Raw genomic sequence first — 16,719 nt, 5'->3', positions numbered from 1 at the left:
GCAAACATCCAAGTACTCTTACATATGTACATAATATCGTTGAGTGTACAATTTTTATGTTTGTCTTCAATCATTTCAATACGGCCTCAGAATAACACGACGTGGTTGCCTAATGGTTTGACCGACAGCTAGTCAGGCTCTTCGGAATTTATGTGCGAAATTTAATTTGAAATTTACCATAAGCTTTTCGGTGAAGAACAACATCGTGAAGAAACCTGCACACGTCTGCAAAGCAATTTAATTGTGAATTTCCTCCGCATTGGACTCGATTGGACAACCCTAAACCTCCCATTCGTGTCAGGAGGCCTGTGCTCAGCAGCAGGGCTACATTGTTATTGTTACAAAATAGATTATTAAAAAAAAACTATTGTTAAATGTAATGACAGATAATCGAATGACTATCTTGCGTGACAGTCTTTTTAGTTCGCCTTTTCCAGTTCCAGGTGTTAATATTTAACAGAAGTTTTTGTATTGATATGTAGATTTCCTTAATTTATTACATCAATATATCAGTAATCATCACCCAGGTTCTTGACCGTTAAATCGCGTTTAAGTGTTAGTTAAATTAGGTTATAATTCGAAATAGAACCACCCATGGTTTTGGGCATAGCGTTATCTGATGTAGCAATCTGTTTTACATAATTACACATCAACGAATGAAGTAATTATACATAAAGAACATATACTATATAATTAATTAGAGAGCCTTAAACGTACGTCTTAATTGTGCGTTCTATTTTTTTAAATTATCAACTAGACTGACTTATTTCGCTCGCGTAAGTTTTAGAATGTTCCTTACTTACTGTTGCTTCCGCTTAAACATTTTAAAATTGTATGTTAATTTCTAAACAATTTAATCCTTTTTTGCCTTCCTAACCTAAACTGGATTCTAAATTTACTATAAGGTTTCTTTTTATCATCAAAAGTGTCTGATTTAAACGTTACAAAAAACAAGTCATCAAATGGTTAATTTATTTACCAGCCCTGATTTCAAGTGTTTTTTACCTTTGAATACGTCCTGGTCTTTGTTCTTTTATAAAATCAAACTAATTTTATTGTACTTAACAGTCTGCTACCTAGCGATATGAATCAAAGTTTGTGCCATTACAGTTTTTCTTTCTCGGGTTAGCAGTAAGTACTAAATTGAAAGAATTGTTTGATAATAATAACGCACACACTCAACATAGCCCCGCACTAGGGAAACCCTGTGTCGCGGGTGCCATGGACACATACATAGACAAACACAAATTACACCCAAACTCACGAGAGAAATAAATGTAGGCCATACAAATATTTCTCCCGGCCCGGGAATCGAACCTAGGACCTCTGCGTGGCAGTCCGGCATGGTAACCGTTCGGCCACGGAGGCAGTTAAATTAAAAGTTAAGATAAAATCCTTAGATTCTTTTATACGAGTACAAGACGCTTCAACTTATATTACATCATATAAACTTGTAGAAGAAGGCTATTAAATCAGTAAACTAATAACTCTGAAGGATGGAAATATGATGTAAAATATGTAAATGAGGCTATCAGCTCAATAGTTAACATTTTTTTTCTACAATATTACTGTAAATGATACTAAAGCCCACATTTACCACTATTGCGCTGACAGCCTCAAATATAGATAAATAAAAATCTAAGATGTTTCATTGGACTAAAACGTTTATTTACCGATTATTAACATAAAAGTAGTTTCAATGAACTTTGTCCTTATAGATAATAAAACCACCACTTTAACGTTTACAACTACGTTTCACATATTTTCGTTTTCCTATAATGAGTACGTAACTTTATTACGTGTTATAGATGGGGGTGAATATCGTGCGGATGCTTACCATAAAAGATGACGACAATCTTGACGTTTGCAATAGTTCAGGTTTAATGTTCCAAACACCGGGATTATACTGTGTAGGCATGTAATATATTATTTGCTAAGGACAAAATACAATTCAAGTATTGTCCACGAGAGTCATTGACCTACCAATAAAAGTGGATTCTATTTGCAAAAGTTTAGCTTTCCACAAAAGGAATAATTCTTATAAATAGGTATCTGCATAGCACCTAAGTATAATTTTTAAGTTTTTCAGTTTACAGTTACCCTATATAAGCGAATAGCACTGTGTCAGTCAGCCAATGATATTATGCTCACTGCTGTCAGTTGTACACATTTGGAGTTATTAAATTTGTAAAAATGCTTTACAAAACAAAAAAATTTTAGAACCTCTATTTTAGATTATTTCATTTGCATATTGAAATAAAACGAGATATAGTCTGCTAATCGGTTTTCTATCGGATACAAATTTCGAGAGTATGAACAAATTTGCGATTTGAATTTCGACATACGATTAAACACTTAACACCCTTGGCGCGCAATAGCTAGTTTCACCTGTTTGAAGGAAGACTCTACAAGCATTTCGGCTAATTTATCGTAGATTGAATAATAATAATTGTTAATATTGGTTTCTCTCTTTCACCAGAAGTGTGGAGCGCGAGCGGCGGGGCCGGCAACGGATCAGCATGCGGTAGCAGCGGCATGGACCTGAAACACGAAGTGGCATACCGCGGTGTGCTACCTGGCCAGGTGAAGGCCGAGCCCGGTGTCAGCCACAACGGCCATCCGCCCAACGGTCACGTCAGGGAGTGGATGGCGGGCGGAGCGGGCTCACCATCCCCCGGCGTGGCCACTCAGCCACAGCCCAACAACGGCTACTCTTCACCCTTGTCATCAAGCAGCTATGGACCGTACAGCCCTAACGGAAAAATAGGTAAGTAGACAGAATTTTCAATTAAATTACTATCAGAAGAGATTCTGGTGAGTTGCTTGGGTAACCAATAAACAGAAAAAATACTGACTTTGTGACGCGAAGACATTTTGTTTCTGTTTTATTAGCTACGTACCTATTTATTATTCGGAACATATAGTACCGGTGATGTCTAGGCTTTATTTTTTTTCTGCTGAAAATATTAACGCCACACTTAAAGCAAAGCGTGAAAACGGTTCTAAAACAAAGACCGAGGCGACCTCGTTCTCGGTGACATAATGTCTCCGAACATAATCGTATAACAGTAGGGAGTCGGCATTCAACACGACCTACATACGGACGAACAAAGAACTACAGCACTCCATTTCCTAAGCCTGTTTAATGAAGGTCTAAGCTCTGGGCGCCCTAGCGGGAACGCTGATACTGTCCATTAAATACAGCTACTTTACCATTCCCAGTACTACAACAATGAGAAGTAACCTTACATTACACTTCGTATTATACTTTACTGATTACTTGCTTCTCAAGGTGTCTTTAATCACGAAGCGAAGATTGTGCAGAAACAAACATTCATTAAAATCAGAGGTAACCTTAAATTAATATTGACAAAACTTGAGTCGACCTTTCCCGTGCAACGCAAGGACATGCATTACTCAGTTAATTTACACGACAAGCGTTTCCAACTAAAACTACTGCAGAATTGTAACAAAAACATGTAGGACCCCTCTGGTAAATCCACATTAGTGTTTCGACGTGTCTTTGGATTGTGGTTGATAGTTTTATCGTTTTTTTTCTATATAAAAGCGGATTTTTTCCGTATTACTCGTTATCGTGTGATATAAGGGAGCAACGACCTCTTTATCTATATTGCATGTGTACATAGTGAACCGAACACGTTTTGGTGGAGATAGCTTCCTGAAACATCGCGAACAGTTAAAATTCAAAGTAAGTGTCAAAATTGCAATGTAATAAACTAAAAAAAAGTTAACACCGGTTATAACATTACTCACTCGTTTTACACGTTCGTAGGCCGTTCTACTATGGGATGTATAGTATTTTATTAATTTGCTACTTGAAACTACTTTAAGACCATTCACAAGAAATAATTTTTGTGTGTGTTAGGTTCAGCAAATACTGAGGCGTAATTTTATTATAATACGCAACTTTACACTGTCAGGAAAATGATCCTCTATAACTTATTATCTACAACTTTGTTTTATTCAAGCAGCAGTTAACTATGTGTGCTTTTATTATGAGCACTAAAATCACAAAGATCATTAAAACCCCCCGCTGAGAAAAACAAGGCAAATGATTCAGGTACTTCATTAGGGTGTCTATTTGTTCGTGCTTCCTTAAAGTTATTCAATTAATTCAAAAGAGTAAACAACAAAATTCCGAGAACCAATTAAAAATAACTTGACATACCCAAAAAAAATTACTGTGTTCCGCTAAAAGCCATGTTGCATACGCCTCTCATTATTTTCTCGTTAAGATTTATTTGCCAGTTCTTCAGATTTACTTGTCAGTCGTTCTTTTTTTTACACTGACAAAGACTGCAAAATGTATCAGTCTGTGCTTGTACCTACTATAATAGGACAAAAAGCGTAACGATTCGATATAAACCGAGTACCACAGGAAATTTACTCGGAAGATTGCCTAATTAACCAAAAGAATGACTCATCGATTAAAAGGTAATCAGTCGAAATCAAGGCTGCTGTGGATGTCGGATAATTGATGATTTACGATGTACAGTCGCAAGTTTTGAAGACATGAGTCGTCAACTTTTAAAATCGACAATGATAGTGATCTGTCATAAGTAATTATTAACCACACAACCTGGCCCTCTATTTAGATAAGATCTGGTATTTTGAAACCACCATTATGCTGTTACCTTTTAACGCGGTGTCACATATTTCTTTTAATAGTCAGTGTCAGACCCTAATAAAGTTCAGGAGCTTCTTTTTTTTCCGTCCCCATCGAAAATACTTTGCACTTGTCAAGCATCCAAAATAAGGAAAAGAAAATCACGCATCCATATTTCACAGGTCGTTTGGTCAATCGGCGTATTAAAACAGTTCTAATTTGATTTTCGGTCGCAGCAAAATGCATTGGCGTGGGAGGATGCAGCTTTTTTATGTTTTGTTGAAATTCAGAAATAGTCGTTTCGACACATCTGTTAGTGTAGTGAAACTGTATATAGAATACGTGAAGACGTAGACGTCGGCAAATGGTACAATGAAATATGTACTCAAAAGATCAAAATAGTACAGGGACTTGTCGTAGTCACGTTCGCTAATAGAATCGCATTAAAATAGGAACATTAATGAGATGTAAATTTTGCAACAAAAGCAGCAAGCTTATTGTTATTGGTACAAAGATCGAACAAACGGAAATAATAATTCCTTCGATCCGACTGGAGTAGAACCAGCATCTGTCGCCTCAACGTGGCTACCGCTCTTGCTAACTGAGCTACGGATCGAGCCAGCAGATCTTACGAATTTCTCCATATGCCTGTTGTCGATCTTTGTATTAGGTTTAAACGGCTTTTTTTTGCCGTAGTACTTACTACCTGTGAGAACTTACGAAAGTTTCTTTAGTCAGGTACCTTTACAGCTACCGGAACTTGATTACAATATTTATTTATTGCATATCATAATGTTTTACGTAGCTCGGTTTGCAAGAGCGGTAGCCGCGTAGAAGCAACAGACCTGGGTTCGAGTCCAGTCGGATCCAAGGATTTTTCTTTATGTTTGTTCGATCTTTTTATAAATAATAATAACAAACTAGTTTAGTATATTCACAAATAATAGATGAATACCATGATAATAAATATCATCAGGTGTGTCTCCCATTGGGGTAGACAGAGACCATGGACCTCTGCTTGCTACGCACCTGACAAACTTCTTTCACCTCCTTGACTCTCACAGTCACTTCATCATGAAACATGCTGATATTTCATTAAAAAAAAAATAAAACAGCAATATTTTTTTCTGAAATTCTACAGACGATGTAACCACATGTAACTAATACGAAATTTGTAATACTTACGACGTGATTCAGCAAACTGCGCGTATAAAATCGGTTGTCGAGGAAAGAGCGATTTCCAATAGCCATAACTATAACTTTGACGTTTACGTCTCTAAGATAAAACATTTCAGTTATATAATTTTACAATCTGAAATCCAAATAAAGTGTCTAGCGGTTAACATTTGTGTAGATAAGTTATAGAACGTAGGTAAAGTAAGAAAGGAGACGTCAGTGTAAAATTAAAAGACTACGAATACTAACAACGAGTATAGCAAGCATAAATTTATAAAGTGCAATATTTTACCCTCTATTTACAGCTGTTCAAGAAATATTTAACAACCAATGCCATGGACGCCGCCCAAACGACGGACATTTACAACCTGCCTATTGCAGGACCTAAATGAGGTTCTATAACAAATACTATCACATTAAATTTATGAATAATAATAATGTTAATGCAATATTACGACACACTTTAAATATTTGCAGAGCTCTTATTTCTAAGATGTTATGGCTGAAATTTAAATAATGTTGGTAATAGTACTTGTTTGTCGACTCCATGATTACCCGCAAGCTTATTTACTTAATCGAAGATTTTAATAGCTCATTTAATATAGAATTTATGTTGTATTAAGATATTTCATTATATTAGCAACTTGCAGCCTTTAATCGCCAAATTTGTAAAGATTTACGTTGAACCATGTTTATTTACTATTATACAGCACTGTGTTTCGATGAATTTTGTATTCTATAGAATATAACTGGCAGTGTTTTTATGAAGTACGTCGCACAATATGGCACGGAAATATACCTATACCAATTCCTAACAATTATACAATACAACTACAGCGTAGGAGGGTACGGTATTAATTTGATAAATAGGCTCATTAAGAGGGCTAGACTAATATTTTAAACCGCCTTATCTGTTATTTATGTAATTACCCGAGCTACTAATTTGTAGGTGTGATTTATTAGGTTTTTAATGGTGAATTTCTATCAATATACTCTTGGAATAGCCGTTTTCATGTCCTTTCAGACTTATATTTATTATATTAGTCAAGCTTATAGTAATTTTACGCGACGTTATAAAGAAACTTATAATAAGTTTTTTATAAACCGATAATAAACCTAAATATGGCGATCACTAACGACATCACTATTGACTCATCACTAACGACGCAACTATTAATATAATTTAACAGATTTTTACCGCGTACTTTTTTTGTTGCATAGCCGAACATTTCGACATAGTTGCTCGTACCATGGCAAAACTACCCGCAGCTCTGCGGTTGTCCCGTGATCACAATGTCTACTGCGTCTAAGTGTGGCTATTCATGTAAAAAGGCACTCGATAAAAAAGCCACGGATAAAAAAACCTGTAAAATTATATGAAAGATCGAAAAAACACAAAGGAAAATTCCTTCGATTCGGCTAAACTCGAACCAGCGACCTCGCCAAACCGGGGCTGTCGCTTTCCCAACTGAACTACGGTACGGGTCAAACTTTATGAATTTCTCTATCTGCCCGTTGTAGATGTGTTTTTGGTTTTAACGATGACAAAAGTAGGTATATGTTGTAACCTAACTTAATTCAAACAAAAGGTATTTTTTATAATATTTCGTTAATTTACAATAGGTGGTTTGTATGGTGCCGCTACCATTTTGCTTTTTTTTAAATCAAAAACTACTTCAGTACATATTTCACAAGTACATATCTTGTAACCTTTCAAATAACTAGAGTTGATAACAATTTACTTGAATGCAGTATCGAAGTAATTTTTCAGCTGTTATTGTAGTGCAAACTGTCGAATGAAAGGAACTTTTCATCGTAAATATTAGCCTAGTATATTTATTTACTTATCTAAAACGAAGACCTTAAAACTGACTTAAATAATAATAGTAACGACTGAGAGCCAATTACAGATCCTCACTCACATAACGGAACCTGGATGCACAATTTAACTAACCTATTACTTACCTAAAACATTGTTAAGTAAAACATAATCATCTCAGTACAGAGTATTAAAAAAGCAACCTCAAATGTACGTGGAATTATATCTATTTGCCAAGTTTTTTTAAAATCGGTTACCGGAAAGTGCGCAAACCCGGATTCATCCCCTAGTTCGCCACTATACGGAGCTTGACACAGGAGATAATAAAAATCGGTTCTTACTACTCAAAGTATATTGAGAGAGAAAAACACCTTGAAATAGAGAGTAGCAAAATCAACCATTAAAATAATTGCTCCTTATAATTAGATTTAGGCGCTATTTATAGAAATGAATCTTCATGCGTGAACAGCCACTCTTAGAGGTGAATGATTTTCTTCAAAATTAAATGGGACCACTAATGGAGGGACCCTCTTTCCAACAAAAAAAGAATCATGAAAATTGGTGCACAAATACCGGAGTTATCGCGTAATATACATACAAAAAAAAACATACAGTCGAATTGAGAACCTCCTCCTTTTTTGAAATCGGTTAAAAAGACAACCGCAGTTGCAAGCCTCACTATAAACCAAAGAAATGCCCAGAATGTTGAAATTATTTATTATCTTGTAAAATCAATTCAATTTCTCAACTAAAGACTTAGGTAATTAAGGTAGAATCTAAGGTACGAGGAAACAGCTTAACATAATTCACTTTCAATCGTTTATTTATATTTAACTGCCTCCGTGGTCGAACGGTTACCATGCCGGACTGCCACGCAGAGGTCTCAGGTTCGATTCCCGGGCCGGGAGAAATATTTGTATGGCCTATATTTATTTTTTTCGTGAGTTTGGGTGTAATTTGTGGTTGACTATGTGTGTGTCCATGGCACCAGCGACACAGGGTTTCCGTAGCGCGGGGCTATGTTGAGTGTGTTCGTTATTATTTCCTTTTCAGTAAATAGTATGCATGAGTTCGTTACTAAATTACATATAAAAGAAGACAATTAGTACATACCTGTATAAATTAATAACCTTTATATACGTCACCCACAGTATTCACAGTTTTTACCTCTGGCTAGAAAATCCGAACACAGACTGAATAAACTTTCTTCTGCAACAACTGTGGCATACAGTACGTACAGCTTGCGTAAGAATATTCTAAACTCCTAAGTGTCATGCTTGATGTGCTCTTGATTTATTGGTTTTGGTCTTAACTGTACAAAACGCATTTTAAAAAAGGGTATATGAGGCTCTAGTAACCGACATCGTGTTCAGCGTTTATTGCAAAGAACGCTTGAGAAAACTTCGGTATTATTATTTTAAATGAAATTTTGATATCACACCCACACGTATTTTTTAAGCTTACAATCAATGTTGCAATTATTATTATTATGAGCCTATACTGTCCCACTGCTGAGAAAGGCCTCCCTCCCCTCTCTGTACACCTCTGTGTTTTGCGCCACTGAGGTCCAGTCCTTTAGGTGCGCGTCTAGCTCGTCTCTCCATCGACACTTTGGCCTGCTGCATGGTTGTTTTCTTTTTTGGGGCAGACGTGACCCCCCCAGTCCCATTTCAGTTTACCGGCTTGTTGGCCCACATCTACGATTCGTGTTTTGGAGCGTAGATCACTGTTCCTGATTCGGTCTGACAATTTGACTCCCAGGATGCTGCACTCCAAAGCTTGTTGGCAGACCCCAAGTTTGAACTTTTGCCGTGCTGTCACACAGAAAAAAAGGATTTCTACTAATAAGAAAGAGCAATTTCTCAAAATATTGGCTAATTCTGAAAAAATATTAAAAGTAATTATTATTAAAAGTAATAAAATATTGTCATTACAAAAATACTGCTTATCTTTTTCTAATACAATTTTACTCTTAACTTTATTCTAACTTTTAGACAAATACGTTCACTTCAAGATTTTATTTCATTTCTAATCAATTAATTGGACATTACTTACATCAAGAAATTTTTACTTATTACATCAAATTTAAATAATCTTAAATGAATCCAAAATTTCTTGGGTGTATTTTAAGAAAATATATTCTTAAACAAAAAAAGAAGTAGTTTTCTATTCAGATTAATATTCTAAATTCTAGAGAATATTCTTAAAGCAATATTTCGTTGCGTTTTCATAGTCAATGTTGTCGTGACATGTCGCATTACTTTTACTTGTGCTTGTAATCATAAAAATCATAAACAGTCATTTATGCAAAGAAACAATTTAGTGATTTCTGCCGCTGTAGCATTTATACGGCACTCAATGGTACTCAAGTATTTGAGAAGATTCCGTCCTATTTCTGCTACTTTAAGGTTTGGCACTGAACTGTGAGCTTTCACGCCAGTGAGACATACTGTTGGGTCCATAACCCTGTAAATTTACCCTTTTTGATATTAGAAAACATAAATCTTCAGTCAAATAATTAAGTACCTCTCAATTTTTCATTCTTTTTTTTTTCAAATCAAAATCGGACATTTCTAATAACTAATAAATATTTTGTTGAATTTAGAGTAGCTTTGTGACTTGAAGTAAATTAATTTGCTCTTGGATTAAATATTTCTGTCTTATAACTAAAATACACTTTTGAGACGTTTTTTACTATTATCAAGTAATTGTTCTTTAGCGTCTATAGGGAGAGGATCGTTTTGTTGGATGTAATAAATTTGTCTTCATAAAAAGAATTTTGTCTTTTTCTAAGTAATCTGTTTTTACCGGGCAGTGACCAGGTTTGTGCACCGTAAGTGAAGATGGGTAGATAAACACACGTTCATGAGTTTTCTTTTGAGCGTGAGTGGTAAGTCGCCTTTCATCAAATGTTTCATAGACCAAATGAAAAAATAGCCCTTCCAGACGTTTTCAATGCGTCTTGTGATTTCAGCATCTTGTCTGCTCTGAAAGGATACTAATTGGTCTAGGCCATCTTGTATCTAGATACAAGTACTCAATCCCCTCGTCTCCTACCTGGTCTTGTGTTCTGACGAGTTGGTCATGAGTTTCGTCCTGTTCATGCAAAGTCCAACCTTGAGACTTGCGGTGTTGAGTTGGTTTAACATGTTGCAACAGTAATGAATATTCCCAATATGCTACCACCTGATGACAACAAGTTCATGTTGATTCTAATAAATGCTAAATAACTGCTTACAATTATATTTTAATTGTAGTCCTGAAAGTTATTTAGTTTACTGAATAAGATATAATACGTGTATAAAAATAATACGCGTACTGAATAAGACGTTAAAAGAATAAGGCTTCATAATCGTACTGCGCTAGGTAACCACGCGATAAACCTGGTCGTAAACTAGGGAATTCCTTGCACTTTGAATATCAGAATACCCAAACTAGAATAAATTTCGAAAATTTTGTTTCCTCAATGATCATCGTATCCGAGATCTCTACATAAGTAGAACTCCCACGCAGCTCCTGAAAACATAAACTTAAATAATCTTTATTTCATAAGTAAGTAAATTAGACTTGAAATCGTCACCTTGAATAAACTCTACTACTCATTAGTAAGACTCTATCTCCTGAGAAGAACGAGCAAGAAACTCTAGAGGTTGCTCTCTGCAAATAAACATTTGTACACTTTTATCATTTACAATTTAAATTTCAATTATCCATAGATCGTAACAACCTGCAAGAGTTGCACGTTGACCCAATTATTTGTTATCTAAACCTTCTTCTACATAGGAAATGAAACTATTTTTCCGGATTTAAATCGCGTATACTTCCCGGTTGACCGTGACCATGGGACCTGTAAAGGGCCCGAAACGTCGGTTTGTTTGAAAAAACAAATATACGCGGTTTAAATCCGAAAAAATAGTTTCATTTCCTATGTGTAACAACCGCGAAAACCTAAGAACTTCTTCGACATGTAAAAAATGTGAAGTGATTATCGTTAGTGAAAGGTATTGCAACAATTACTAAAAGAAGATGTTTACAAACATAACTTAAAAATGTCTTTCGTAGTCATATTATGATGCCGTCAACGGAATTAAAACCAAGATCTTTTCAATTCAGAGACAGCCGTTCTGCCACGAGTGTAGACAGACCACCACGAAATACTCAATGTTTCCGTTTTAAAATAAGAATGATATGCAACAGTAATGACACACGCAACTACTAATAAAGATTATATTTGCTAAGCACTACGCAACACCTGTAAAGGAGCGAGTGCTTCATATTTCGTAATCACTATTATAGTTATCGGGGTGCGAGGCCAAGGCCGTCGCTATCGCTCGAACAGTAAGTTGAACCCGTGTGAACCCACACTGGCGCAATACGCACTCTCATAATGGAGATGAGAAACTATGCAATCGATAGATAGCTGTATTGTCGATGGTGATTATTACGAAATAGGGTTAGTTGTTTCAAAATTGAATTTGCAAAGTTTATAATATTTTATTATACCTCTGCATTTTGTTCCTTCATTCAGTGCCACGTAGATAATTATGATCATTATTCTCAAATATACGTAAGTTCAATTATTAATAAACTTTACCAAAATTGGACTTTTGAGATCAATGTCTAGTTTTTTCATATAAACGTAATGAATGAAACATGCAAACGAAAAAAAAGAAAATATTGTATTACTTAATTTAGCGTGGGAACATTGAGGTCATGTTGGCTTTCGACATCAATATACATATAACTACAAATAAAATGTCACTTGAATCGTAATTATATAGACCCGATTTCACATTTGGTGAAACTGCACCCACTCGTTAGATTGTTCCAAATAAAAGTTATATTTATCATCTCTACTGTTTACCAAAGTTATTACTATCTATATGATGAAGGCAGCTCAATTTGTGTAACGTTCGTATAATGTATATGAATATTTCGATTCCATGTTTTGATTATTTATAAAACAAACTTAGATAACGAATAGCAACCGTTCGTTTGCGAATTTAAATTTAAAAATATATAGTATGATTACTGTAAACAAAAACGATAAGAGTCGCAGCAAAATCAAAAAACAATGACAAATGTACATCAAGCTATTCTGATAAGAACCGTATAGTGCTAATGTAGGTAATATGCAATATAAAAAATGACTGAAATGAACAAACATTTTAGCTACTTGTATTCAGTGACACGTGGGGAACAATGAAAGCTGATGTGTCGACACAGCCGACCTTGTTGTAGAGGATTCACGCAACATTACGCGTATCAAAGTACAGCTCCGATTGAGCATTTCATGAATACCTAAAAGGTGTCGAATGCGACATGTACGACAGTAGTGTTCTACATTATTTGGTTTTTTCGAGCTTTATATTGGTTAATATAGTCACTTGACAAAATCTACACATTTTTTAAAACACGTTAAGATACTTTTTCAAATTCTAATGATTTTAAAAAAATAGGTCGATATTCTAAAAAGCAATCGATGTCTCGATCTTTAAAAAAATCTAAAGTGACATCCTCTGACCGAATTCTTGCAAACACAATTTTTAAAAGTAAATAACTTTATCTGGCAAGTCACATCAGTTCAATGTCATATTCTTTTTTATTCTCAGTTATTTTTTCCTTTTGCTAATGGAAATAAATCACCCGAAACTTTGAGTTAGTGATATTTGCTCGGTGCCAAAAATTGAATTACCTACCTACTGTGTAGGCACAAATAACTTTTGCTGGATTATTTTTCGTGACTAAACAAAGCTTCTCGTATGTGTAGGGACAATGCGGCTCGTTAAAAACGCGTACTTACCTACAGCGGGTTGGCAAAATTGCCGTCAAGGCTGATAACGTGAGAACTTCCCTATTACAATTTGTAACAGACACCTGCCTGAATAGGTAGGTATACTCGCACAAACCGATCTAACTTCCACAATGCGAGCGACGGAAATCACGCATTTTTCCTTTTTAGCGTACATAATTTATATTCGTAATGAATGATACTGTGAGTTTTGTCAAAAACAAATCCTTAGTTATAGTAATAGGGCGTACACTTATCTAAGAAATAACTTGTTTCTTTATCATGTGCTTAAGTGAAACAGTGCGTCGTTCTTCTTATTGCATCGATAGCATGCACTATAATGCTTTCTATCATTGTGGAAAAAGGATTTGTCAATCGGCGTAAGGGTCTCGCCGAGGCTCCACTCGTGCCGAGGCGCCCAACACACCAGTGGCGATGCGTCCATACAACTTGTTTCCCACCGCCTTGCCTAAAATTTTCCACGTTTTAGTAGTAATTCACTAGATTTTGTGCTCAATTTTATGTGTAGAATAACTTAACCAGTGAAATAAAATGTACTAGTGTCTTGTGTGCTAATAAATGTTGCGTTTAAGTGTCACCAAGGCGCCACATTTTGTTATGGCCTAGGTTTTTTGCTTTGGTCCGGCTTTACTAACGACAATTGTCACACCTCGCCACTGCAAATTCCAAATTCGTATACACACAATAGTGTGTATGCGAATTTGGTTGACCATACGATTTGAATGAACCTTTCCAGCTTAGCCTAGATATTTATCGATATTATTATTCGGTGAAAAAATAAGCACCCTGCATATACTCCCGCTATTTGACATGGTTCACTTACATGATTCTCAAATTTTAAAAAAGTGTCTTACCCGGATTGGATATTTTAAAGGCCAAAAGTAAATTTACGTCGACGCCCTAACAAAACAGGCGGAAACACGAAATTCGGTGCGTGGGCGCAGCCGAGTGCGAATAATGGTGCGCACGCGCTGCAAACGAGCCCAAGTCCCATTGTCGACCAGACGTGAGCGGAATTGATGCGCGAACACCGATACAATAATGTATGTATACGAGTTGATGTTTTATCACTTTGAAAATACAAATTTTCAAATACGAAACCACGTATGAAATAAATTGTTCACACTGAACATAGGCTGTATGTACGGACAATGGCATATCAGACTACACATTTTTGTTCGAAAATCGCCTCCAGTGCAACGGAACAAGATACGTCAATGTCTAGCTTGATGTGTGTGCACTGTATAACCACTTTTCAAACCCAGCAAACTACAGTGGGCAAAAGCGCTAATGTCCAATTATAAAATGTAAAGTAAATACAACGTTTTCTATGTACTAGCGTACGAATTCTGACTAATTATAATTTTCATGCTTCAGACCCAAAAAAGTATGCCCTCAATTTTGTATGAAAAGCGTATCTATGTAGATAATCTAAGTCGGTAAGGGAGATATAATTCTAAATTTGAATACGTTATTTTCATTATAATGTACACTTGGCGTTTGCTTCACCGTAGGAATAATATTGACTATATCTAAATCACTTCACATATTATGTACATTTTGAAGTTAAAATTTCCCGTTGAATTATACTAACATTACAAAACTGGAATAAACGCTCTGAAACAACTTAATAGGTGTTCGTACACCTAACTATTATGCCAGCTCTTCGGTCAGCATGCGTTAGCTGTGGTCAAATAGGTAGCTGTGCAAATACCTATTACATTTTTTAGAATATTAAAAACGTTTAGAAACCGCAGGACTGTAATGCTTATGCCATTTAAAATAATAACGAAATTGTTTATTTATCTCAAAACCTTAAAACAAATAAATAAGCTACTTTACACAGACTTTACTAACAGACAATAGTGGAGGGAGACAAAAATGTCTATAGCTCAGCACAATGGCGGAGTATTTCTCAGCGCCGCTGATATTCTGCCACAGCCTGATATGTTCAAAAAGAGAAGAACTAAAATGTCCATCAGATTATTAAACGCTCTCCGTATATATAACTATACTACAATGCCTACATCCATGGTTTACTTAGACAATAACCAGTCAAAACATTTCTTACGAAACGTACGCAATAATAAAGCGAACAAATATCTACCCTGTATCGTCTTCATTTGTATTAATCCATGTTCAAAACCTCCACTTAAAGAGCTAGTATTAAATAAACATTTTAAGACGAAACAATTAAACAAGCGAATGATCCTACAGTCAAAGGTGGTCGAACAACAACGAAACATCAGTAAACAAACATTGAGCATTGTTTCCCGTCGGCCGGGCGTGAAATTAGACTCACTTTGTTCAATGGTCACGCAGTGTAAAACAGTCTAGACCTATTTAAGTTGTAACCATTTTAAAATTTTGCTAACCTGATGCGTTGATGTAACGATGAACTTGTGATACTTTATTTCAAGCAGTTTTAGTAATTCATGTTAAATCTAGACTTAAAACGAATTATATTTTAAAGATAATCGATATTCATAGGTATTCCTAATCGTTTCATAGCGAAAATAATATTGCAAAGAAGGAAGGTATTAGTGAATGTCCAAAGAATTTCTTCAATGCCTATAGACATCTGAAAGAAAAAGATTGTTGAAATATAATTTGAAATATTTAGACAACATTAGTACGTTGTACGATCCCAAAGTAATTAAAGCATTTGTGTCACATGAGTCTTGTGTTATGGAAATCGAAAACAACGACGGTATCACAAATACCTAGACCCGAGACAATATAGAAAACTTAGTTTATCTATATTGACAGGTGTTTAGCGCTTTTCCCGTTATAGTTCGCTGGGTCTTAACAATAGTAGGATATTTCTTTCCATATTATAAAGTTATAACGTGTAGAAACTTGACTATGTATATCAATAAAAAATTGGTCTTCAGAACCGTACGTCAAAACCATCTAGACTTTTTTCCATCCTATAAGATTCTTTTACACTTTTAGTGCCAAATGATCTTTTTTTTCGGTTAGCGTTTCAGCCATTTGTTTTTAAAACGAAGAAACTTATAACAACTTATAATGAAATATAGATACGGGGTTAGGAAGGTGGAGAAAGAGTGAAAAACAGGGATCAGACAAGGAACTACGTAATTTAAATAAACAATTAGTATGCATAAAAATAAACAATTAATAAATAAATATTTAGTAGCAGTAGAGCTTCTTGTAAAAGAGTTCGTGCAGGGAAGTACTGCCACCTTACGTATTTCTGCCGCCAAACAGTAATGAGAACATTACTGTGTTCTAGTTTCGAAGGGTAATGGTACTGGTGAAATT

At 35.3% G+C, this 16,719-nt stretch overlaps 1 protein-coding gene across 2 annotated transcripts in view; it reads left to right on the top strand.

Annotated features, from left to right (window-relative positions):
* Positions 1 to 16,719, top strand: part of LOC113237650 (ecdysone receptor) — a 278,190-nt gene that overhangs the window by 152,916 nt on the left and 108,555 nt on the right. For both annotated transcript variants that reach the window (XM_026474261.1, XM_026474262.1), the window contains one exon: positions 2,480 to 2,767. In XM_026474261.1, the coding sequence (XP_026330046.1) occupies positions 2,536 to 2,767 (232 nt within the window). In that variant the 5' untranslated portion in view covers positions 2,480 to 2,535. The remainder of the gene's footprint in view (positions 1 to 2,479; positions 2,768 to 16,719) is intronic.

This window comes from Hyposmocoma kahamanoa, unplaced genomic scaffold (genome assembly GCF_003589595.1).
Source record: "Hyposmocoma kahamanoa isolate Upper Pololo Valley unplaced genomic scaffold, ASM358959v1 93, whole genome shotgun sequence".
NCBI lineage: Eukaryota > Metazoa > Arthropoda > Insecta > Lepidoptera > Cosmopterigidae > Hyposmocoma > Hyposmocoma kahamanoa.
Note: the sequence above shows the minus strand (reverse complement) of the source record. Positions and strands in the feature narration are given on the sequence as shown.